Genomic DNA, 25,769 nt, shown 5'->3' on the forward strand with positions numbered 1-25,769 from the left:
AAACCAGAAACTTTTTCACATATAAAACTGTAAAAATTAGCTCTGGGAAAAACATATTTTGGTACCTGGAGTATATCAGTATAACAACCGCGTGGGTGCCCCTGCCAAGAGTGCAAGAGCAGAAACGTGGATGACAAACCACTGCAGCAGAAATGACAATAAAGGTTGTTTTTCTCACGGTTACGGCACACTGCTCAGTGTAGGATATATATGCGCCCTTCTTCCCTTGTCGAGTCTAATCAGGAGATAAATAAAAAATGTCCACGACTAAATCTTTCATTATATTTGGACAGCAGTCTTATGTTGTTTTTGTTTCAGGCCTCTGATGTGTCCAGGAGTCGAGGGGCGTCTCTGATGGCCAGGCCAGGAAACAGCTTGGTAGCTGCTATACGAAGTCAGCATTATGCTGACTCACAGCAGCTGAGCGCTCCATGTAAGCCCATCACCGGCACATTGTTTGTATTTTTTACTGATGAGTCGTTCTTTTACCGTGTTTATGTCTGACTGCTTCTCTCACCAGCTTACAATGACAAGATAGTGGCATTTCTTCGACAGCCAAACATATTTGACTTGTTACAGGAGCGACAGCCCAGCCTGACTAGGAACCATGCACTGAGGTACGCTTTCTCACGTAAAATATCCGCCTGATGCCAGCGTCATTAACAATCATGTTAGGGTTTGTTTTATACGATTAAGAGACAAGTAGAGGCAACGATAACTTTGAACCAGACAAAGCTTAAAATGAGTAGATAATCAGCACAGTGTATTGGTCTCTCTGTCTTGGTGTTTTTTAACAATGCTTCATAAGTCCCTCTGCCTGACTCATGACTGCTGCTGAGATGTTGGAGGTGGTGGCATCACGCTGTCTCTCAGCAGCAGGAGCAGACAGACTGGTCGTACCTGAGGGAGGGATGAGATATCTTTAAAGAGACAAATTACAAACCAATTCGTTTCCCTCTCGATTGTTCAGGGAGAAGATCCACTACGTCAGGACTGAAGGAAATCAGGGAGTGGAGAAGCTGTCATGTGATGCTGACCTGGTCATCCTGTTAAGGTGAAGAACTTGGATTCAGGTGGATTCAGCTTCAAACCCAGTGTCTACTTTCACGCCACTAATCAAAGTTTTGCTTCTCTGCTCTGTTTCTTGCAGTTTATTTGAAGAGGAAATCATGTCATGTGTTCCACCTCACCCCATCCATCACAACCTCAGCTTCTCTCCTCGCTGTTCCCCCGCCTCGTCGCCACAGAACTCTCCCGGTAGGACTTGTTACCATTCCTTTAACGATGCTGCATCCTTTATAATGACTTCCTCTTTCAAATTCTCACTAATTAATTCCTAGCCGCAACTTTTATAGTGGCTCTGTGTCACAATTATGCTAGCATGTGCTATTGTCGTTGTTTTGTTTAGTTTTAATATATTCTTTTGACATTTATTTCATTTCAAATTTATAACCCCCAAAGAAGTGAGAAAAAGAAGTACAAGTGATGGGCTTTTACTTACACGGAAGGTGGAATTGGAAAGAGGGTGGAGGGTGCAAGAAAAGGAAACAAGAATTAAGAGAGCTGTTCTTTCCCTCTGTGCTAACTAGAGAGGGATCAAGCTGATCAGCCGTACCAAGAAGCTGTGGGAAAGAGTTGGTGAAGCTAAGTTAAGAAGAGGGGTGATGATGAGTGAGCAGCAGTATGGCTTCATGCTGAGAAAGAGCTCCACAGATTTAAAGTTTGCTTTGACAGTGTTGATGATGAAGTATAGTTACGGATGTCAAGCGAGCGCCTTAGGGCCTTAGAACACAGATAAGATTCATGAATGTGGTTAGTGTAACAGAGAAGGGTGCTGGGGATAGGGTGAGACGGCGCCCCCTAAAGGAAGCAGCTGAAAGAAAAAGAAGCACTTGACATTATAGTAACTGTGACATATAACATGTAACCATGAAACTACCTATTTATGTCCCTACATTGGTATGATCTGTGATATGCTACTGGTTTAGCATTCCAGCCTAGAAATGGAGGAACAGGATGCATGTGGCATTCACCAATAACAGGTGACCATAATACAGTAGACTGTATATAAAAGATGGACATAACCACTGTGATGTTATTGGTTTTAGACTCATTTGAAGTCTCGACATTAATGTTTGTTTATCAAAACTTTCTCTTTTTCTTTCTTTCACTTTTTTGGGACAAGAAGTAGGAGTGCTACGTTGTTAGCTAATGCTAGCAGACAGGCATGCACGCTAAGTAGTGTTAAGTAAAAATTCTATTTAAAGAATAAAATTTCATTCAACAAAACTGAATTCTTGGACTGTATCACACAGCAAGAGGTGTTTGCTGTCGGGTATTTTCATGGATGTGTGCTTGTGTGTACCTGCTGTTTGAAGCAACCATGTGTGCAAAAAACACAGAAAAGCTGATCACATATGCAGGTGATGAAATCTGAGCCCATCACAGTGCACACAATAGACACTCACACACAGTGACAACTCATAATAGACACACTGTATGACAGAACCTGCTGTGCTATGCGATGCTGCTCTAATCTTATCTTAATGAGCTCCAGCAGACTTCTAACAGGCCTCAACAGTGTTTTTGTGAGCGTGATTTGGGGTGTGCGTGTTCTTGATGGGAGACTCTATAAAAGGAAACTAGGTCACAGCAGGGAAGCCTGGTCTGTAAATGTGTTTCATTCATTAGTTGTGCTGTTGTCTTTGTTGAAACGATGAGCACTGAACCGTTTCATATCACTCATTCACCGTTAGAACTATCCGTCGCTGCCTACTCTTACTTCTTACTGACCCTTGAAGCATGTTTGATCCTTTAATGCTGGAAAGGATTTTTTTGCTATAATTTGATAACTTTAGCACCAAGATTGGAGTAGGAGGGAAATGAATGAAGGCAAAAGCCTCGACTGTCACAGATGAGAGCAACTAATGTGCAGGCAGGAGCCAGCAGATGGGTAGAAAAACAAGGAACTATAATTAGCCTCACAGTTAATTAAACACCACGTCACACTGTGACAGGAAGAGCCAATGAACTTACTTACACTAAATCATTTTTAAAAAATGTGAGTCAGCAGAAGGAAAGACTAAATAATAAAGAACAAAGAGAACAGGTAAATTCAATCAGACACTAATGCAGGCATGAAAAGAACAAAGGGAGGTGAGCACAGAAACGATCCTTCAGGACAAGACAGGAAGTAAAACGAGAGCCGATTAGCAATAAACTCACACAGGCAAAGAGAAGAAGAGTGAAAAATCTGGGAAACACTATCACCATAAATGCCAGGTGTTAGCCAGTGGCCACCAGGAGAGTAAAACCCAAACCTCAGCAAGAAAAACGTGTGCTTAATTTTTCTGTGTTACAAGTAAGAATAAGCAGATGTTATCACACAGTGTGTACAAGATGAGGAACAAGTGTGGGTTGTTTTTTTGCAGCTGGATGATATCTAATAGAGCTGACTGTTTACCGTGCTGCAGTTATTACTGTAAAGGGGATTCTAGTGATTAACAGCTTGATAAGACTAGTGACTGCTGTTTCTTAGCAGTGAGATATGAAATAAAGTCAATAGGCCCGTGACAGCCTGGCCACCTGCCTAGGCTGTACCCTGCCTCCCACTTTGAACAAAGTTGGTAGAACAACTTCCCAACTTGTGCAAGAAGCACATATTTTCAGTGTGACACATGCAGAAGAACTGGGTGGCAGAACGGTGGTGGCTGTAGCTCAGGAGGAAGAGCTGGTACTCTACTAATTGGATGGCTGATGGTTTAGATTTCGGACTGCTCCAGTCTGTATGCCAGATATCCTCGGGCAAGATATTAACCCCAAGTTGCTGTCCATCTGGGAGACCTACATGTGAGTGAGTGTTACATAGAAAACACTTACATAGAAAAAATGTTTGTATGCAGAAACCAGTTCATTTCATTCAAGTCATTTTTATTTGGCATTCCTTTGAAAAAGGTTTTGCCTCAGAGGGTTTCATAATCTGTTGTTAGACTGTTTGGTGGACTACATGGTGATTCCCTTCACATAACTGGCTGAGTGTAACTGTAACTGCAGTTTTACTGACTGGCAGAGTAATGCAACTTGTGTTCTGTGTGCAGGCTTGCAGAGGGCCAGGGCTCCAGCTCCTTACCGCAGAGACTTTGAAGCCAAACTGCGAAACTTCTACAGGAAATTAGAAGCTAAAGGATACGCCCAGGGGCCAGGAAAGATCAAGTGAGAGTTTTTCCTTCCCACTGTTGCCAAGTGCTTGCTCATAGGGGGTCCTTTGATTGTTGGGGTTTTCTGTCTATTATTGGGGTTCTTTACCTCGAGGTTTGAGACCCTTGAGGTAACTTTTGGCATTATATGAATAAAACTGAATCGAAGTAAGACCCAAATGGCGCAACTCATTTTATCATGGCAGAGTTTGATGCCCATTAGACATAGTATGTATTTATTTACATTGCACATGTATCAGCATAGGTCCTGATGCAACTTTAAAATATGTCCAAAGACATATTTGTTCACTGTGTCTACTCCATGGAGACATGGTCGTAGCTATAAAGGAGAGTGGTGAAGTCCTCTTTTTTTAAATGTGTTGTTCAGTAATCAAACAGAGCGCCCCTTTAGAAATGATACTTATGTTGTATGAATGTGTCAGCATTGCTTAAACAGTGGTGAGGTTTTTTGGGGTATATCGGTGCGTTTCAGCTGTCCTGCTTGTTGTAGGTTGCTCATCAGGAGAGAACATCTACTGGAAGGAACCTTCAACCAAGTGATGGCATATTCACGCAAAGAGCTGCAGAGGAATAAACTCTATGTCACGTTCCTTGGGGAGGAGGGGTAAGACAAATAAACACGAACAGGTGACCGTGGACGTACCACTGCAGTGCCTACAATACTGCTGTCACACACTGTAGAAGCCTCAAACTGTGTGAGGAAGAAGCTGAGTGGTATAAACACTAACTGAACACTGGACATGTGCTCATCCATGCCAACTACACACATACAACTACAATGCATCACTAGATGAATCCACTGAAAACTAGAATGCGTAATGCGGCCATACTGTATGTGCTGTCATCTAGAAACATGACCACAAAGTGTACCAAGGACGTGCTCCACAAGCTCACACCGTGACTGCACGCACCGCAGTTAGAATCTTCCTCAGCGCAGAAAATGAGTTTTCATGCATGAAGGTAGAGGCCCCGTGTGATGGCGGTATTAAGAGCCAGCGGTACACGCTCAGTGACCTCTCAGTTTCTGGCAGCTTAGCTCTGGCAGCACTGGCGTCTTCAGAAATGCTTACATTCACTCCTGTACTCAGGTGCAGCACAAATTCGATCAATAGTCGTATTTAGTTCACAGTCGACTACTTAAACACCGTTTAGTAGTCCAGTATTAGCCTGTATTGTCAGTTGAAGTTGCATCTTCTCTCTTCAGGTTAGATTACAGCGGTCCTTCCAGAGAGTTCTTCTTCCTCTTGTCTCAGGAGCTATTCAATCCATACTACGGCCTGTTTGAATACTCAGCCAATGACACCTACACCGTGCAGATCAGCCCCATGTCAGCGTTTGTTGAGAACCATCTGGAATGGTAAGCTGTGTGATGCATACTCACGTCCTTCTCTCACCCCAACCGGTCGCAGCAGATGGCCCCGCCCCTCCCTCAGCCTGGTTCGGTCGGCGGTTTCTTCCGGTTAAAAGGGAGTTTTTCCTTCCCACTGTCACCAAAGTGCTTGCTCATAGGCGGTCATATGATTGGTGGGTTTTTCTCTGTATGTATTATTGTAGGGTCTACCTTATAATATGAAGCACATTGAGGGAACTGTTGTTGTGATTTGGCGCTGTATAAAAAAAAATGAATTGAATTGAAAATAATAAAAAGCCTCTTTTATAAATATATTCAGACCACAGATGAGTGTTTTGACTGGGAACACTCAATGAATGCCATAACCTTTCAGTTCCTTACACATTTTACAATGTGAACAAACAAGCATGAAATGAAATATGTGAAAAGCTGTCACTGACATAAGACAGGTTCTTAAAGCATGCTTCAGAAACAGTCGTCTGTCCACAGCAGAAGCGTTTAAAAGTGCCGTGGCAAGTGGGCTGTCCTGTCATAATGAAGACAATAAGAAAGTCTCAGTCCAAGACATGACTGCCCTCGGCTCACTGCTATATGTTACCTAAGGACGCCATTTTTCAGTATTTCCCTCACATGTGATGCAGGATTTCTCCTAACATAAACTTTAGGAGCAGCATTCGTTCTTTTGTGTTCCTGTCGTTCCCTGTGGTCGTTCAACAGTGAACGCCTTCCATAGTTGTCTTGTTCAACATGCACTTTTTATGAAAACACAGGCATCATCAGCATCTTTCTATTAGCTGATCCTTGCTCTGAGCGTCGTGCATGATAATCAGGATGCTGAGACAAAAAATAAGCATCATGCACACGGAAATAAAAGTAGGAGGAACCATACAAATATATTCAAGGCCTGGTGTTTTGGACATTACTCTAAATCTGGTGAGGGTTGCAGAAACCACTTTGTTCCCAAATAATTAGGTACTGTCCAATTAGCAAAGGTTGTCTTTGTGCCCCTAAAAGACTTGGGTTGCCTTGAAATTGTGATCAGTTAAGTACAACAGTGAAAGAAAGTTGCTGTCAGCCAATTTAAAAACACTAATTAAGCTAACATGTCTCTGCACTGTTGGTGAAAACTCATTAGGTAAAGGGAGAACCTGCGAACTCCACATAGAAAGGTCCCAGGCGACCATGAGATTACAATCTAGACCCTTCTTTCCATAATGTGACAGTACACCACCAAGCCAGTGGGCCACCCGGGCTTGTTTGTGTGATTCTGAAGCAAATGTTGGGTTTGTGTGTCTCCAGGTTCCGTTTCAGTGGTCGCATCCTGGGCCTGGCTCTGATCCATCAGTATCTGCTGGACGCTTTCTTTACTAGACCGTTCTACAAGGCCCTGCTCAGACTGTCAGTACACACACGTACACACCTGCAGCATTGTTCGTGTGTTTTCACGGGTTTATGTTCAGTTGAAACAGTTACAGCTAATGTGTGTTAGTGATGAACATTTGAGGAACAAGTGAAGCGTGGCAGTTGTGTGTCAGTCTTTGACTTTTGCGTCTGTCTCAGGGCGACGGACCTGTCTGATCTGGAGTATCTGGATGAGGAGTTTCATCAGTCTCTACAGTGGATGAAAGACAACGACATCACCGACATCCTCGACCTAACCTTCACTGTCAACGAGGAGGTGTTTGGCCAGGTCAGTGTGTGTGTGTGTGTGTGTGTGTGTCCATCTGAGTGTGTCACTGACCCACCACCGGTCGCGGCAGATGGATGAACACTTTTTAATCAGAGCATCAAAAGCCAATTAAAATGTGATTTGTTTTACATTTTGTTGCGGAGTAAAGTTTAACACCTGCTCATTTCCTCTTTGTTTTTCACCCGTCGAGGCTATAATGTCACTGACATTCCACACTGCTGTTATTTACCTCTTTACTCTTCTAACTGTGATGCCAGGTAACGGAGCGTGAGCTAAAGTCCGGTGGCGCCAACCTCCAAGTCACTGAGAAGAACAAGAAGGATTATATAGAGCGAATGGCCAAGTGGAGGGTGGAGAGAGGAGTGGTGCAACAGACGGAGGCGCTGGTCCGAGGCTTCTACGAGGTAAACAACACAAGGTTTTCAACAACTCGTCAGTGCCTGCAACCTCCAAAGCATCATAATACACACATGGAAATAAATGTTAGCACAAAGAACTGAACCTTTTGTTCCTTCCTTTCCAGGTGGTGGACTCCAGGCTTGTGTCGGTATTCGATGCACGGGAGCTGGAGCTGGTCATTGCTGGGACGGTGGAGATTGACCTCGGTGACTGGAGAAACAACACCGAGTATAGAGGAGGTGTGTTAGACAAAGAAAATAGAAAGAAATATTGACTCCTTGATATTTGCACATTTGCAGCTCATTATTTTTGTTCTTTAGCACTACTACCTTTATGCTGGGGCTCTTCCCAAAATAATCCCTTTTAAGGATTATTATGAGTTTGTCTTCTGTCTGAATCAAGATGGTTTAGCTCCAGTCTTCACGTTACATTGGCTCACGTTAAGCCAACTTTCTGCAGAATGGCTGCCCCTCGTAAACAAAATACAGCAGGTGTGTGGGATTTCTGTGCTTACACAGTGAGCACAGAAATGAGTATATTAGCTGTACAACAGTAGAAAATCCTGTGTGAAACCAAGTTTTAGAGCAGTTTGGACTAAGTCAAATATGGGTTGCCACTATTTTAACTGCAAATGAATAACAGAAAATGGCACAGTAAAATGCATTGCTTGTTTTGTGTTGGTCAATGTGTGTAACCTTAGTTAAATGTGATGTCACACATGCTAGGTTACCATGACGGCCACATAGTGATGCGCTGGTTTTGGGCTGCAGTGGAGCGCTTCAACAATGAGCAACGCCTCCGTCTGCTGCAGTTTGTCACGGGGACATCCAGCGTTCCCTACGAAGGCTTTGCCGCCTTGCGAGGTTCGAATGGCCTCCGGCGCTTCTGCATTGAGAAGTGGGGCAAAGTGACATCGCTACCCAGGTATCTCGTCCTCTTCTGCACTCCTACCTGTTCTTTACAATCAGTAAGGAACATGGTTCAAGTAGAGTGAGCTCATCCTGGCCACCAGGAACAACACAGCACAGTTTTCTACATAGCCTGCATGTGTGTATTTTTAAAACAAGCAATCAGGAGGATGGCACTTCAGCACCAAAATGTAGATTTATGAGCTGGTAAAAATAGTTCCCAAATGATGGAACTAAAAACCTATTTAGCTAAAATCTGAACCTTTATGACAATCCACCTGGCTGTACCTGTTCTACCATGAACAGAATCAGCGACAAAGGGGAATCCTGGGAGAGTCCAACACCCACCAGAAATCCACAAGTCCAAAAAATACACGTAGACAGATTGTACAAACCCCCACATACTCTCGAATGTCCTCAAGAGGATTAAGAACTGATCTGTTGTTCCACGACCAGGATAAGGAACTGCGTTGTTCCTCTTGAATCTGAGGTTCAACTAACAGATAGACACATTTCTCCAGTACGCTGTCATAGGACCAGTTCATTTACAACATGCGGTATTTCTGACTTCTTTCTTGAGAAGTCTTCTCTGATTCGTCAGTGATGCTTTTTTGGTAATTTTCCTTTGAGGTCTTTTTAAACTGCTTTCAGCTCCATTTCCCATTCTTTTGGAAAGCTTATTCTAATGCATTGTTTTAATTCGGGAGTTGTGCTGGTTGTTGTTTGGATATAGTTGGATAGTAATGAATATTTCTGACACACAGTGTCAGCACACAAGTGAATATACCCTGTAAACGCCTCTACCATGTCATCATCTTGTTGAAAGACATCCCAGTCTGTAGATGGAAAACAGTCATTTAACTCCTCCATGTAATTATCTTGCCAGAGCCTGACCATCTCTGAGGTTTACTACATTTCAATGCAGATATGTGAGTGGGGGATGAAGTAGATGGTGTGAATTACAAAGAGCTGGTTACATCTCAACATAGTGTGCATCTTTTATATTACCGTAACATTTGTCCAGTGTCTTGTGTTTTCATTATTAACGTATTGCTGAAATCCAACACATGTAAACAACATGTTTGTAATTGATGTCAGTATCTGTAAATACCGATTGCCTTACATGATTTTGGGTGTAATAAAGTCACCTGAGGTCATGAAGGTTGTTCCCTTGACATCAAAGCTGCAGTAAAACTGTCTGCCATCTCAAAGTACCTGGACTTTGATTGACTGCAGCTGTGTATTATTTTGTTGAGGCACTGTATACAGGATATACAGTTCAAATGTGTTGACATTGATCAGCAGAGAGGCTGTTTGGCTCTCCCACCTCTGCAGTGCAGCTAGATGAGAAATTGTTCTCCGACCTTGGAGTCAGATGTTAATTTGATAAACAAGCAGTGCTCAGCAGAAAGTATGCAAGAGTCAGGTTTTACTGCAAAGGAGGGAAAAGGTGCCAGTGTTTGATGCTTGCCTGGAGCACTCACATCGTTCTGTTGTTCAGCTAATAATAGGAAGTGTGGACATGGTGTGTATGGGACTGTGTCCAGCCTTTTTCAGACGTGGGATACTTCAAATTGACAGCCTCCTAAGTTTTTCAAAATCACTTCCGACGTAGGTCACCATAGTAGTATTTGCACTGAAAGGACACAGGAACTTTCTTTCAAGGAACTAAAAGATTCCTCTGCACCATTAGTTGTCTGTCTTTCCACTACATCTAAATAGCTTTAACTATTAGGCAGTCAATCTTGTCATGTAAAAGTGTTTTTACGTGTTATTTTTGATGCAGCTACACCAGCTACACATCTCACTGCTCCAGACCAGTTAATATATCAGTCAACAGTCACTGGCTTATTGAATGTTACATTAATCTGGGCGTTACAACTTTGAGCAATCCAGTAGGTGGCAGTAATGCAGAAGATGTTCTTCAGAACAGTCCTGTTTTTAAATCAGCTGTGTAACTCCAAAAGACTCATTTTGTATGTGGCTATCAATGTTCATGGTACTGCCTGCACTGCGCTGATAATTCAGTTCAGTTCTACTGAATTTATATGACGTCAAAACACAAGACGTGCTGCCTCAAGGCACTTTATATTGTAAAGTAAAGACCTTACGATAACAGAGAGAAAACTCCAACAATCAAACCTGTGGGCAAGAACTCAGCAACACAGAAAGAGAAAGAAACTTCCAGCAGAACCAGGCTCAGGGAGAGACATACATGTGTTGCAACAGGTGGAAATGAGGGGAGGTGGACAGGATAAGACAGAATAATAATGTGTTATCTGTAAATGGTACATAAGCATTTCTAGGGCTGATCTTTTTGGACGGCCTCATCCGTCTTTTATAGAAAACTGATCAGACACGAAGCTGACACATTCAGATTTCAGATTCAGACGTTTAAGTATTTTAACATTGACTGTTTGTTCTGTAATTTACATGGTCACCCCCAGCTAGCCAGAGATTTTTACCTTGCAGATAGCACCACATCTCTGTGGGACGTGTCAGCCATTTCAGATGAATCTGACATAATATTAATGGATTGTGTTTATATAGCACTTTTCAAGACCCTCAAAGCGCTTTACAATACCACTATTCATTCGCTCTCACATTCACACACTGGTGGAGGCAGCTACAGTTGTAGACTGAAAGAATGGAGGCTGCCATATCGCACCATCAGCCCCTCTGGCCATCACCAGTAGGCAGTAGGTGAAGTGTCTTGCCCAAGGACACAATGACCAAGACAGACAGAGCTGGGGATCAAACCGGCAACCTTCCGGTTACAAGATGAGCTTCCCAACCCCCTGAACCACGGTCGCCCTAATGACATGTAACCTCTTGACTGTAGTAACCACATTCTGCATGGGTTTATGGATTTTAGCCTGCAAGGAAAACGGGCTGCTGCTGCTAGCATCGCTAGCAAAGCTAGTCTGCTAGCTAACACCTGTATGTGTGTGCAGTGTTATGCACAATGCAAACTGCCACACCAACATTTAATCTGAACTGTTTCAAATAACTCCTTTATTCACACGTAGTATTTGTACATCATCTTGTCTATTAAAGTGGGTTTAATTGAGAGACTGTTGGGACCAGCCCAGCTGAAAAGGAGGCTAATGAGCATGCTCGTCTGCTTGTCTACCTCTTGTATATTCTGGCTCTCAGCTCTATTTATGGAATGTACTTGTTAAAGTGGATAAAAGACAAGCTCCATTTTGTTTAAAATGTCTGTCTCTTTCTCTCTCTCATTTCTCAGAGCTCACACCTGCTTTAACCGCCTCGACCTGCCTCCCTACCCTTCGTACACCATGCTGTATGAGAAACTGCTCATTGCTGTGGAAGAAACCAGCACATTTGGTCTGGAGTGAGACAGACAAATCAAACACTGCACGCCTCTATGTCCAACACTGGCTGGGCCAAAATGTGAAAGGAGCGCAGCCTAACCTGTCTTAAAGATCCCGGAATTGTACTGGAAATGTTTCTGATCATGTTGGATACACAGTATGTTTGTCACTGTTACGGTTCTGTGCGTCAGAGTCTGTCACTCATGAGGATCTTTACGATTGCACGCAACACTCACGGCGTCACAGCACTTATTTTTCTATAAATCATTAGAAAATAAGAAACAATTACAAAGACTTTTTTATAATTAATATTGATCAGTCTGTGTGTACCTGAAGAATGAGTCTGTCAAATCGAATCAAAAACTTTTGTTGCATGTACCACAATTCATCCGACAATGAAAATGCTTTGGCTAATAAAAGCAAAAGCAAAGTGTTTATACTCAGTACAGCAACAGGTGAAAAGTAATGTACAGAAATAAGAACAATATGAGCAACACAGTAACACTGAAAACAGTAATTTTCCATATGACAATAACAACAGCAATGTGCTTGGAGACATGCTGGAAGTTATCTTTAATAGACAGAAAATATTTAAATAATAATTTAATAACCATCACAACCTACTGTAGAAAGAAAATCGGAAAGAGAAATGAAAGAAATGGGTTAAAACCGTTAATAGAATTAAATACTATTAGTTACTCTAAAAAATGTTACAGTCATTGCAAACTTTGATCCAGAAATCTTCTTTTTATCAAAAGATGTATGCAAAGATTGTTACACAAATCCTCAGGTGGTTTCCTGCTGTGGACATGTAGAATGTCTAATGCAAGTTTAAATTCAAGAGAAAAACACCTCAATCAGTTTAATGCAAAGTTTAGTAGCCCTGAAGCCAAAGGAACAATTGTCTGGGTTTTTTGTTGTTGTTTTTTTTAGTGGAGATACTGCAAATACCAATATGTATCTGTCTGGACTGCAGCAGCCCAAAAGGAACTTGCCTGAGGACTTAACAGAACTGCAGCACAATGGGAAATAAGAGGTTAAGGCAAATATATGACGAGCTGCAGACAATTAAGAGAGAAAGACTGATTATCACTCAAAAAACTCCCAACAGGTAAAGAAAACTGCACTGAAGACAAGGTGAATAACACATGCTCAGAAACTCAGAAACTACTGAACATCTGGAAATGAAATGAATGTCAATAATGGGCAAGCCACAAAGCAGTGAAGTTTCTGTTTCAAGCAATGTGAAGAGTAGTCTGGTACACTGGAAATCAAGAAATATACATTCACAGCATCCAGGCTGTACTCGCATAAAAAGACAGGCCCTCCCTGCAATTAAAGACTCCGCAGTACTAACATGCTTCTGATACTCATCCTGGAAGTCCTGCATCTGCGCCCACAGCTTCCGGTACTGTGCCTCCCTTTAAAGTGATGACAACAACTGGACACAGACACTCCACAGACACTCTATGTTGCATAGAGCTCAGTGATGAGGCAATGATGTCAAGTATTGCGAATGCAAAAGCAGCCATCAATTCCAGCACAAGGGCTTCTGGGATTCCTTTTGTGGAGACTAAGGGCGATTACGTCAAACCAAGCTACGTGAGCTCCGTGATTCGTGACTCTTCACGACAGAATTTATACTTGGACGCTCTCCAGATGGCTAAGGAGGACTAAAGTGGGATTCTGCTTTCAGCCTGTGGTCTGGCTGTTTGAATGGGAGCTTCTCACACTCTTGTTCGAGTCTTCCACAAACGAAGTTGTCATCTCTGACCATGCACCATTGGTGCCGCTCTTTGTATGGAGCCGGTACTCCAGTATTTAACTCTTTGCTGTCTCAAACACAGTGACCAGTGCAAGAGCAGCGTGTGGAATCTCCAGTGGCCTCAGACCAATGTAACAGATCCCTGAACTGATGTGGCCCTACTGGTAGAAATGTGTGATGTGTAAAGGGACAAACAGGTGTAACATATGCAATAGTTGAGACCTTTACTCCAATCTGTTCCACAGTCTGCCATATTCTTTTAGACACTGACTGACTGCAGTGCACCCTTGACATCTCCAGCCCCTTGCCTGCATCTCTAGCTGAGTGATGAAGCTGTGCCTCAGTTACTTTCTGCCTCATACATGCCCTGTGGGGGTAGTACTGACAAAAGGAAAGTCATTTGCCTTGGGTTTTTTTTAAGTCAGGTTAATTGGTAATAGTCACTGATTACTGTATTTACAATGGATGTAGCTTTGTGGGCAGATAACTAGCCTGATATAAGCAATGCCAAATATAAACAGAACCAGGAGGCATCAAAGCTGGCTGGAAATCTGACACATTTTCGCCGGATTTGACAGATACACTTGTAGCTACTCTTCCCAAGCTGTAGGCTTTTGTTAACCTAACTGTTGAATGAGTTGTAAGGCTAACAGAGAACTAATGGCTTACACATCAAAGTGTGTTTTACCATTTCAAGTACAGCTACAATGTTCATAAAACTTGAGAAAAGTTGGCAAAAATGCTTTCTTGTGGAGTTGCGTATGTTTGTCGCAGGCTAGACACAAATCTCCAACCTTGCTGTCAGTGGTCAAAGCACCAGGTTTCTGAATGTTTCTGAAACCCATGACTGACATCACGACGTGCACAATATTGTAGTCCATTTACATCTCCCGGAAATTTTTTTTGTAAACTTTATTAATTCCCAGTTAAAGCCGACGACTCCAGTGGTGGAACAGTTCAGTTAACGAATGAACTGGAAACACTTCTGAATCATGGAGTGTAGTTTTTGTTTGATCCACTTCTGATTAAAGAATGTTTGTCACTGATTTTTATTATTGCTCCCCTCTAAAGACAATTCAAGGTTTGAACCAAACTGTGCTTTTAGAGAATTGTTGTTGTGCTAATAAATGCTAGGTGTTTGCAGGGAAGACAACTGTGTGCAATGAGAAAGATGAGATCTCTTGTTCTGCTTCTAAGTGTTGGGATTAATTGTTCAGGTTTTTGTGAATCTATAGTTCATACTGAAGCCAGTTGCACCAGCTGTTCATGAATTCAAACTTAGCCCTGTGTTTGCTAAGTGGCACTTTATGCAAGATGAAACTACAACTGGTTGCAGCACAATGACAGTTTCTGCACAGAGATTAGTTGTTACTAAATATTTATACCCACTAACCACCATGTGTAACTGGCATACAGCTAAGTGAACAAAGCAACAAAACCAACAGCTTAAAAAGAAAAAGCTAACATGAAAGTCTTTAAATTCACTTCCTACTACCTGGCAGGCATTTTGGGAATTCTCCTGGGAGTTATTTGGAATCATCCAAGGCCGTTTAAAATAATTGGGTAAAGAGCTGTGAATGCAAAAAAAGTTTAAAAGGTCTGACAACTTTGCCCCAAAATAAGGTTTAAAAGCCATTATTTTTATTTTAAGCATAGAAGGTACACAACAGTTTTCAAAGCACAAACATAATACTAATACTTGGCAGATTTAGGGGTGGCTGTGGAGTGAGAACGTGTTGCTGTGGCTCAAGAAGTAGAGCGGGTCATCTAGCAGTTAGACGTTCGATCCCGTGCTCCTCCAGTCTGCATGTGGGAGTATCCTCGGACAAGATACTGAACCCCAATTTGTCCCTGATGCATCCGTGTGAGCATGTCGATAAATGTTAGCTAAATAGCAACGCCTGTTCCTATGTGAGCAGGTAGGTTTGGCTGTCTTTCTTACCTTAGCAAATCAAATCATACTTTAAAGAGTGCAACTTGTATTTACTCAGGCTGTCTTTGTCTAACATTTGCTTGATGATCTGGAACCTGTCGTGTGACAAATATGCAAAAATAAATAAATGAGAAGGCAGCACATACTTAAATTGCATGGATACAGAGAAAATGGAGCAACAGAGTGTTTAGGAATACAGTCCCTATTAGTCCACCTGAGCGCCCTATATGAATTCCCCAAAGAACTGGACAAACTCAAGTAATTTCCAGCATAAGGATTGTTTTTAACTCATGAACACAGGCATCCAATATTGATTTTGACCCTTGCAAACAGAGATTTCTCTAGGTGCTCAGAGTCTTTTGATGATATTGTGTACTCTTGATGAGATATTGAGCGTCTTCATAATGTTACGCTGAGGAACGCTGGTCTTAAACTGTTCCACAGTTTGTAAATGTGCTTTTTTTGCAGATTGGTGAACCTCTGCATATCTTCACTTCTCAGAATATTTATTTAAATTATACACAGTTTCCGTGTAAAGACATTAAGTCGTCACTTACTTGCGGCTTTTGACAATGGTACAGCTACCTCCGTGAGAGTGTTCTTGACTTGACTTGTGTTTTTCTTAACCAAGAAAATATTTCTGTCATTATCCACTGGAATTTTTTGGACAAAAATCTGTCATTCTTCAAAACCAGTTTACCTAACTAAATGAAGAGTTGGTGCAACTCAGTCAGGCCAGTTTCCAAAAAGCTTTAGGTGGATAGCCACCAGAGGGTGGTGGTAAAGTATACATAAAAATATATTCAATCACATTGTTAGTTTAGTCAGATTTGCAGTGTAAGCAGCAGACGTTGGTTTATGTCTAGACTGGGTTTATGGGTACAGAGCATCAAACTTTGACATAGGAAATAAGAATTTCTGTTTAATGTTTGTGTTTAGGGTTAATAAAATGCAATCTGTCGTTACTTAATTGCCTAATCCCCACCATACCCTTACCCAGTGACAATCTTTCCCTAACCTGGCCCTCACTGGTCTGTGTCCTGCTGTGTGCAGATGTAGGTATTTAAAGCAAGATATATATTTTTTTGTCATTGTTGCCACTCTACATTGTCTTACTGTGCTTCTCTATCGTCCACCCAAAGCATGCTGGGATAGAATCCACCTTCTGGTCCAGAGTAGGACTGATGTGTGTGTCAATTGTCCACATCTTATCGTGTGAAAGATTTTCACCACAGCGGAACTTTTCACCTTCATGAACCATCAGCAACTCAAGTAGACGTGTGTGAGATGAGTTGGCTGAAATCACTTTCCAGGTATCACATTTGGGGCTAATTTGGGCTGTCGGGTCACTGACAGCCAATCTAGGGTTAGAGTTAGGGTTGGTTAACATGCGCCCCTTTTTGTACAGTTTGTGCTTGCTTAGAACACCCAGAATGATTGTAATGCCAAAACTATGTGACTTCATTGAAAACGTGTCATCTGCTAGTGTCTGACTTTTTGCCTATTTAGCATGCAGCTCAAACTCAACCCAAGCCTAACCCTAACCCCCAATGTGTCACCAGTGACTTGGTGGAAGAGTTTAAGGCTCAGCTGTGGTGCCAGCAAATGTGGTGTGAATCAGATATGGCCCAGATATCACAGAATGCTGAACTTGTAGCCAAACTCACCCTGGGTCAACACTGTTGTTACTCACAAATCAACTACATGTCAAAGTTTGACACATAGCAAAGATCCCTGACTTCAGCGGCCTGTCAAATTTTAGGCTTCTTTATTCCCAACATGGTGTGATGTTTGAAAAGCTGACTATATCTCCAGAATTTCACTTTTTTTATTTTCATTTAAAATACTGTCATGAATTCGCTTCCGTATAGAGGAGAAAAACTGCAGTGATAGGTTCCACTAAAGAAGAATCCAAAGAACTTTGATTGACACAAATTTGAGATTTTTGGAGATTACCCACACTTCTGTGAGTCAGATCGATAATTACTCCAGTTTTTGTTTGGTGTGGCAACATCTTGTCCACACATCCCAACACACACAAGGACAAGGCTGTGATTTAGTTGCTCTCCTCATCCTTTTTCTACAATCGTTTGTACTCTTATTTATACAGTATTGTATTTATAAGCAAGGGGAAGTCCTGAAACTTTCCTTGAATGTTTTCTTTCTATTTTATTTTGTAATCATGTAATTAGGAGGATCAGTGGAAGATTTTGCCTTTGAATTTGAAGCCTTTGGGTTCTTATTTGTGTCTTTTCTATTCTAAAATAAGCTGGCTGATTTTTTTTGGTTTTCTGCGGGGAAACTGTGATGTTTGTTCCCATTTGGCTCCTCTTTTTCTGTTCACCACTTTTGCTGGTGGCATTATTGAGGTTAATGTCAGCTGTGGCTCACTCTGTTAGAAATGTCAGAGCCACATGAATCCAGGAAGCACTCTATTCTTTGGGCAGTTAATGATTTTTGTATGTGCTTTGGTGAACATGTAAAGAGAGCTTACTGATTTGTTGTTTTTGTTGGGTTGATATGATGAATGCATACATCATAACACTGATATTTATTGTGGGAAAGGAATGATTACAAATGTTCCAGTAACACTTATCTGTAAATGTGCTGATAGAAGCTATACAAGTTTAAACAGAATATAGGAAAAGTAAATGATGATGGGCTGTCTACTGACAGGGAAGGTGGTGGAAAATTGTTGCTGCTGTTTTGTGTGTGTGTGTGTGTGTGTGTGTGTGCGTGCGTGCGTGCGTGCGTGCGTGCATGTGTGTGTGTGTGTGCGTGTGTGTGTGTGTGTGTGTGTGTGTGTGTTTGAATTGATCAGAAGTAGACAGGAGAAGACCAGGTGGTGACACTAAAACATGGATATTTTCTTTTGTTTCCAGTTTCATGTGTGGTTACTATACATGTATGTACATAATGTTAAAGTTCATATTTGACTGAGAACAGGTTTCTAAATACTCAGGCTGTTCTATTGCCCCACCTTACCATATGGATCTTAATAAAATGGTCACTTTGTTACTGCTGTGTGTATTCATTCTACAGACAAAGGGGTGAAAAATGAAAAGGTTCACTGTCGATCTTTGATAAAAGGTTTTTATTTTTTATAAGCCTTATATTACATATTAAGTAGAGATAGTCCTCAAATTCATGTGTGCCCTGAATACAGGTAAGAAGGTATTGGATATGAGACCTAAAACCCACCTGGAAGTTCCCCACTCAACATAAAAACTGGACTGGTTCTTATAAAGTACTTTTCTACTTGAATACTCAAAAAGCATTTTATACAACATAAACAGTTTTCTATATCTAAGGGCTTTCTGTATAACGTTCACACACATTCACACTCTGATGAGTGTATCATTCAGTATCTTAGCCAAGGACCACCACCAACCATCCACTCTGCTTCCTGAGCCTTCCTCTGTAGATGCTTTGTTTCTCTTTCTAATCTTCTTCGTCTCTTTCTACATGTTTTGTTTCTTTGTGTAATTACTGCGTGCCTTTATTTCTCTTTTGTTAAGTTAGCTTTTCTGTTGCTTTTGTTCTTTGTAGTTTACATATCATTTGTGTTGCTTTTTAAGAGACTTACAGTTCTATCAATATTTATTATTAAAAGCAATAGAAATGTATACACTGTATGCATTTTTTTATATTAAAAGGGACGTGAAAACTGGTCCCGCTATATATTTCACGTTTAATTTTTAATTCGCCGATCAACACAGAAGTCTCTCCCCCTCTCTCTCTGTAACCCATTCCGATTGGCAGGCACGCCTGTCAATCAACACGTGCTACCATGGTTACAGAAAACGCAGCACCGGTTCAGCTTCTAAGTGAGGAGCAAGTTGAGGGGCTGACAGGCAGGACGCTGAGTGTGGAGTGATCAAAATGAGCTCTCCAGCTGTGTTTTTATTACAATGTTAGACTGAGCTAATAATTTGAAGCTTGGCCTAGAAGACGTGACATTATTCTGTCGCCCTAATGTTTTGGGTTTTGTTTGGTTTCTGTTGTCGTTCGGAGAATAGTAAGCGGCGTCATTTAATGTAATTGTGCTGACCGTTGTTTGAAGTGTTTAACGTTAGCCAACTAACCGGTCCAATTAATCGACGCCATGATCCCCGAATGCCCGCTTGCCGGGGACTCCAGAAGCAGAAGCCGCCTTCATCACAACCACGCAGCTGGACCGAGCCAGAGCCGCAGTGTCAGCGGCTTGTTGTCCGAAATCCAAACCGCCATCCACAACGAACCTTTCGCCGACCACTACACTGTTATTCCCGGCAGAGAGCTCGGAAGGTAAGAACATGGCACACTTAAACGTAAATTTAGCTGAGTTTATGTTTAGTTTCGTATGTTTCTTATCTTACTCAGCTTAGACTAGCAGAAATAGTTCTGTTTTTATTTGGCACGACTGCTCGAGCTTTGGGACTGTTCCCATACGAGTGGTGGAAGAGGTCATGTAAAAGCACCAATGTCGTGAAATAGACCTTTACATCTCTGATTTTTGTATTGAAAATGTCCCGTAAGTGAAAAAAAAGTGCAAGTAATCCCACGAGAATGTGCTCAAAGCAGTCTGTCGGGTCTGATCCAGACTTTCTGAACTGGTCTGGTCGCCCAACCACTCGGGCTGGATGGGGGGCTGTTGGCCCAAGTCAGAAAATAACACTCACACACCCTGCACTATTACAGTGTATTATACACTGTCAGTGTCTGCCTCACACGTGCTGGTCACCGCCAAGCACTAAACCAGTGTTAACCGAATAAGGAAATCCAGTTCGAGTTGCATTAACTTACTTACTGTTTACGTTTTTAATTACTAGGCTGTGTGAATTCATGTAACTCACAGTTGAGGTAATATATCAGGAGAATTCAGTTGAGAGAGCAGTCTGTGTTAAACATTACATGTTGATAACTCTTGCATTCTCCTAATATCAAAGCTGTATTTGACTGATGTAGTCAGTGAGTACTTCTGTCACGAACTGATCTGCTGATTATAATTATAATCAATGTTGATTTGTTTTCTAAAATAAACATCTGAGCTCAAATGAACATCAAAATTAACTTCCAAATTAGTAAAATAATTAAAAAGAAAAGTAGCTTATTGGAGATGTAAGATCTTTTCTGTGTCTTAATTTTGTAAATTAATTAATTAAAATTGTGACATGAATGTAGTGGAGTCAGAATCAGAATCAGAGAGGGTTTTATTGCCAAATGTTGAGCGGGTTTACAACATTAGGAAATTGCTGCGGTGCTTCAGTGCAAACATACTGTTATAAATACTGTTATAAATTAAGCTTAGATGGACATGAAAATAAAAATGAGAATAAGAATTAAAAGTGCTAAGTAGATAGATAGATAGATAGATAGATACATGATTGGAATATTGGGTTAGGGTTATACCGTTACAGTCCCTAGGGATGGGGCCACAATAATAGAAATTAAATCCCTGCAAATAACGGGTAAAGTTCGGGAGCAATGAATACACAGTATACTCAGCTCACCATAAAGCATTGTATCCTTTTGATTATAGTGGACAAATTCATCTCTTATGGATACTGAAATGAAGGAAGGTAAATGCACGTTATTATCATCACTTAAGTATACATGCAACTTTCATATGTTCTCTTACATCCAGTAACACTGAGGTAAGTGGCTTTGCACTCTTTGGTACTTAATTATGCTTAAAGTGGACCTGAAACACTTCATGTGTAAAGACTCATTTACATGATGGAGCCTTGCTCTCAAAAACAGCCATGAATGTAACTCTGTGAAGCTGGATTTAAGAAATAAGTGCTAAAAAATGTGTAGCGCCATCTTCTCTCAGTACAGAACGTGACACCATTGGTTGGTTGTGGTTAATAGCTAAAATAAACTAATGTAAGTCTAGCTAGTAACAGAACCGTCTAAGGAGCTTGGAAAGAAAAGCGTCTGGACCTCTTTAAATTTCCTTAAAGACGTTTCACCTGTCAGTGGAGAAGCTTCTTCAGTTCTAAGAGCAATTGGTGGCGAGTCCCAGATTTTAATCCCTATGGGAGTGTCCCCAAGAGGGTCATGGACCCCCTATTGATCCTCTACCTAATCACACGAGGTAGAGGATCAATAAGGAAACTTAAAGAAGTCCAGACACTTCTCTTTCCAAGCTCCTTGACTGACTGAGAACCTTCACAGGCATAGTAACAGGACCAATAACTCAGGGGAAAACAGGGGGACTTGGAATAAAAATCAGTTTAAGGGGTCACTTTTGTGCTGCCCCTGCCTGCAACAATGAGTTTTTGTGTTAAACCGAGGGTGTACCGTCCACTTTCACTGTCTGTCTCCTGTCTCAGCTGCACTGAAACAGGAAAATCCAGCTGTTAGCTCCAATGTTCAGGTTTGTAAAGCACTGTTTAAATGACAGAGTGGGGGAGAGCCTGTTTGAGTCATCAGACTAGAGAGAAGCTGGAGTCGCACACTCTGTTTTTCCACGCCAAGCCGGGTGTACCGAGCCCCACAGTCAGCTGCCAAAGCAGATGTTTGAAAAATGCGATCAGCACTGTTTTATGCAATAAAATATTCTCTTTTCTCAAACACAACAAAAAAGTTTACAACATCACAGTAAACAATAAAAGATGTTTCTGTTTGAGAAGGTTCTCAGCATGTTTTTCAGAGGATGGAGAATAGTTTGTCCTCTGACGTTCTTACCACCACAGCTTCAAATGTGTCCAGTTTGCAGCCAATCACAGATTCATGTTTGTCGTTTTTTACCATTTGTGCACCTTAAGCAAATATGTAGAACTGATTTCATTTATCAGTACAATATCACTAAAATTAGAAACATCTTGACTTGGAGTGATGCTGAAACTGTAACTCTGCATTTATTACTTTGAGGTTGGACTATTGTGACTCGTTATTATCAGGCCGCTTTAAAAGCTTTCTGAAAAGCCTCGAGTTGCTCAAGAGTGCTGCAGCAAGGAGTGGCGTGTCTAGAAAATTTTTGTTGGGGGGGCCAGGTAGGGGCACAGATTTGGAGAAGGGTGGCAGATAATGTTTAAAAAAAATTCTACCAACCATTAACCATAATTCAATAACCCTATAAACCTAATAACCGAATGCACTTTTAACTCTTATTAGAATGAGGTTTTAACCACTACGGTGCAAAGTTTTTAGATACTGCGTTGATAAAGTACAAGAGATACAATCAGTGCTTTGTCAGTGTTTACTCAGCAGTCAAGGACAGCAATATTTGCATAGTATTTTTACTGACATGTAGTGCACATATGTTTTGGGCAAAAACATTTTTTAATATTAAAATACGAACATTTGTAACAAACAATTGACAAATTAGCCAATGCCAATGTAAAATTTTATCTGCCTATTTAAAAAAAGAAGATAATCTTCTCACAAACTGGTGTTTGATTTTGAAACAGGAAAAAAGTGTGGAAACAAATGAAAAGACTAACATTTGAATAAAACCTGAAAGCAAGTAAATACTTGCTATGCTGCCTTATGGTAAACTTTGGTAATATTGATAAAGAACAACACTGGCTGATGATGAAATACAGTCAGCTGGCATGGTGACACTGCCAGTATTAACCTGCAGGGCTGGACCGGGACAGAAAATCGGGCATTTTGACTAGAGACTGGCCCACCAGGTATTAAAGCCATAAAGACTTTGAATGAAAACAAATGCTGTTGTGACAGTGATGTACACTGTCTTGTTGGTATATGTATGATTTCTATACATTTTACGTCAGATAAAAACTTTGGTTGTAAGATTTAGATAATTATTTAATAAAAGCTAGATATTTTAAATGAGAATAAGAAAGAACAGTATTTCTTTGTGCCCCCCTTTGTGTAGAAACTCCGTCATGCTAGCTAGTACGCAGTACGAGTTATTCTAACTGACTGTAAAAAGTCAGCACAACGAAAATAAACTCCACCTAAACTTGGTTTATATCTGACCCAGAGAGACTGCAGGTCATAACTTCTTACCTGAAGTTCAGTTCACCTGACACTCGGACTGGCGGCTGCCTCGGGGCTCTCCTCCTGCCTCCCCTTCCCTCATCCACCTGCTGGCCTCTGTGGAAGCCCCGCCATAGCCACCACCAAAAAACTGAGTCATTTTTACACATCGACCTGCATCTGGCCAATCCACCACCTCTCATTGTTCATGCCATTACAAAATAAATAAATAAATAAGTCACCGGGCACATGCCCGGTATGCCCGATGGCCAGTCCAGCTATGTTAACCTGCAACCAAATCTGCAGCTCCATACAGCAATGTTACGACTTAGATTATATCTTATAACTCATAACTCTTATGTTAGCTGCCCTCAGTAGCATACTGTCTGATACAGTGGGGCAAAAAAGTATTTAGTCAGCCACCAATTGTGCAAGTTCCCCCACTTAAAATGATGACAGAGGTCAGTAATTTGCACCAGAGGTACACTTCAACTGTGAGAGACAGAATGTGAAAAAAAAATCCATGAATCCACATGGTAGGATTTGTAAAGAATTTATTCGTAAATCAGGGTGGAAAATAAGTATTTGTTCAATAACAAAAATACAACTCAATACTTTGTAACATAACCTTTGTTGGCAATAACAGAGGTCAAACGTTTACTATAGGTCTTTACCAGGTTTGCACACACAGTAGCTGGTATTTTGGCCCATTCCTCCATGCAGATCTTCTCGAGAGCAGTGATGTTTTGGGGCTGTCGCCGAGCAACACGGACTTTCAACTCCCGCCACAGATTTTCTATGGGGTTGAGGTCTGGAGACTGGCTAGGCCACTCCAGGACTTTCAAATGCTTCTTACGGAGCCACTCCTTTGTTGCCCGGGCGGTGTGTTTTGGATCATTGTCATGTTGGAAGACCCAGCCTTGTTTCATCTTCAAAGTTCTCACTGATGGAAGGAGGTTTTGGCTCAAAATCTCACGATACATGGCCCCATTCATTCTGTCCTTAACACGGATCAGTCGTCCTGTCCCCTTGGCAGAAAAACAGCCCCATAGCATGATGTTTCCACCCCCATGCTTCACAGTAGGTATGGTGTTCTTGGGATGCAACTCAGTATTCTTCTTCCTCCAATCACGACGAGTTGAGTTTATACCAAAAAGTTCTACTTTGGTTTCATCTGACCACATGACATTCTTCCAATCCTCTGCTGTATCATCCATGTGCTCTCTGGCAAACTTCAGACGGGCCTGGACATGCACTGGCTTCAGCAGCGGAACACGTCTGGCACTGCGGGATTTGATTCCCTGCCGTTGTAGTGTGTTACTGATGGTGACCTTTGTTACTTTGGTCCCAGCTCTCTGCAGGTCATTCACCAGGTCCCCCCGTGTGGTTCTGGGATCTTTGCTCACCGTTCTCATGATCATTTTGACCCCACGGGATGAGATCTTGCGTGGAGCCCCAGATCGAGGGAGATTATCAGTGGTCTTGTATGTCTTCCATTTTCTGATGATTGCTCCCACAGTTGATTTTTTCACACCAAGCTGCTTGCCTATTGTAGATTCACTCTTCCCAGTCTGGTCCAGGTCTACAATACTTTTCCTGGTGTCCTTCGAAAGCTCTTTGGTCTTGGCCATGGCGGAGTTTGGAGTCTGACTGTTTGAGGCTGTGGATAGGTGTCTTTTATACAGATGATGAGTTCAAACAGGTGCCATTCATACAGGTAACGAGTGGGGGACAAAAAAGCTTCTTACAGAAGACGTTACAGGTCTGTGAGAGCCAGAGATTTTCCTTGTTTGAGGTGACCAAATACTTATTTTCCACCCTAATTTACGAATAAATTCTTTACAAATCCTACCATGTGGATTCATGGATTTTTTTTTCACATTCTGTCTCTCACAGTTGAAGTGTACCTCTGGTGCAAATTACTGACCTCTGTCATCATTTTAAGTGGGGGAACTTGCACAATCGGTGGCTGACTAAATACTTTTTTGCCCCACTGTATATTCGATGGCTGCAATAATTCTTTAAGTGTTATTTTTTCCTTGGTATTCTAATTTCACCGAAATTTACTAAACTCAACAAACTCAATATTACTTACCGGGACATTTATTCTGTCCTCATTTTCTTTCACCGAAAAATTGTTTCCTGCGGTGCCGTCTTTCGTGCTTGGCTCTCCTACCTTTGCTAACGTGATGCACATAGCGCAGAAGCCGATGCTGCATTCACTTACACTCGGATATCT

At 41.6% G+C, this 25,769-nt stretch overlaps 2 protein-coding genes across 4 annotated transcripts in view; both read left to right on the forward strand.

Annotated features, from left to right (window-relative positions):
- hecw1a (HECT, C2 and WW domain containing E3 ubiquitin protein ligase 1a) overlaps positions 1-18,616 on the forward strand; it is an 89,893-nt gene extending 71,277 nt beyond the window's left edge. For both annotated transcript variants that reach the window (XM_026179142.2, XM_080305872.1), the window contains 13 exons: positions 319-433; positions 521-617; positions 971-1,054; positions 1,151-1,257; positions 4,098-4,212; positions 4,708-4,821; positions 5,422-5,574; positions 6,868-6,966; positions 7,129-7,258; positions 7,516-7,662; positions 7,782-7,896; positions 8,383-8,581; positions 11,813-18,616. In XM_026179142.2, the coding sequence (XP_026034927.2) occupies positions 319-433; positions 521-617; positions 971-1,054; positions 1,151-1,257; positions 4,098-4,212; positions 4,708-4,821; positions 5,422-5,574; positions 6,868-6,966; positions 7,129-7,258; positions 7,516-7,662; positions 7,782-7,896; positions 8,383-8,581; positions 11,813-11,924 (1,587 nt within the window). In that variant the 3' untranslated portion in view covers positions 11,925-18,616. The remainder of the gene's footprint in view (positions 1-318; positions 434-520; positions 618-970; positions 1,055-1,150; positions 1,258-4,097; positions 4,213-4,707; positions 4,822-5,421; positions 5,575-6,867; positions 6,967-7,128; positions 7,259-7,515; positions 7,663-7,781; positions 7,897-8,382; positions 8,582-11,812) is intronic.
- Positions 18,617-19,384: 768 nt separating this feature from the next.
- Positions 19,385-25,769, forward strand: part of stk17a (serine/threonine kinase 17a) — a 40,523-nt gene continuing 34,138 nt past the window's right edge. Inside the window, exon 1 of one of the 2 annotated variants that reach the window (XM_080305880.1) lies at positions 19,385-19,885. In XM_080305880.1, the coding sequence (XP_080162006.1) occupies positions 19,704-19,885 (182 nt within the window). In that variant the 5' untranslated portion in view covers positions 19,385-19,703. The remainder of the gene's footprint in view (positions 19,886-25,769) is intronic. The other variant, XM_026180291.2, reaches the window with a different exon arrangement.

This window comes from Astatotilapia calliptera, chromosome 9, assembly GCF_964374335.1.
Source record: "Astatotilapia calliptera chromosome 9, fAstCal68.1, whole genome shotgun sequence".
In the NCBI taxonomy this organism is placed as follows: Eukaryota; Metazoa; Chordata; class Actinopteri; order Cichliformes; family Cichlidae; genus Astatotilapia; species Astatotilapia calliptera.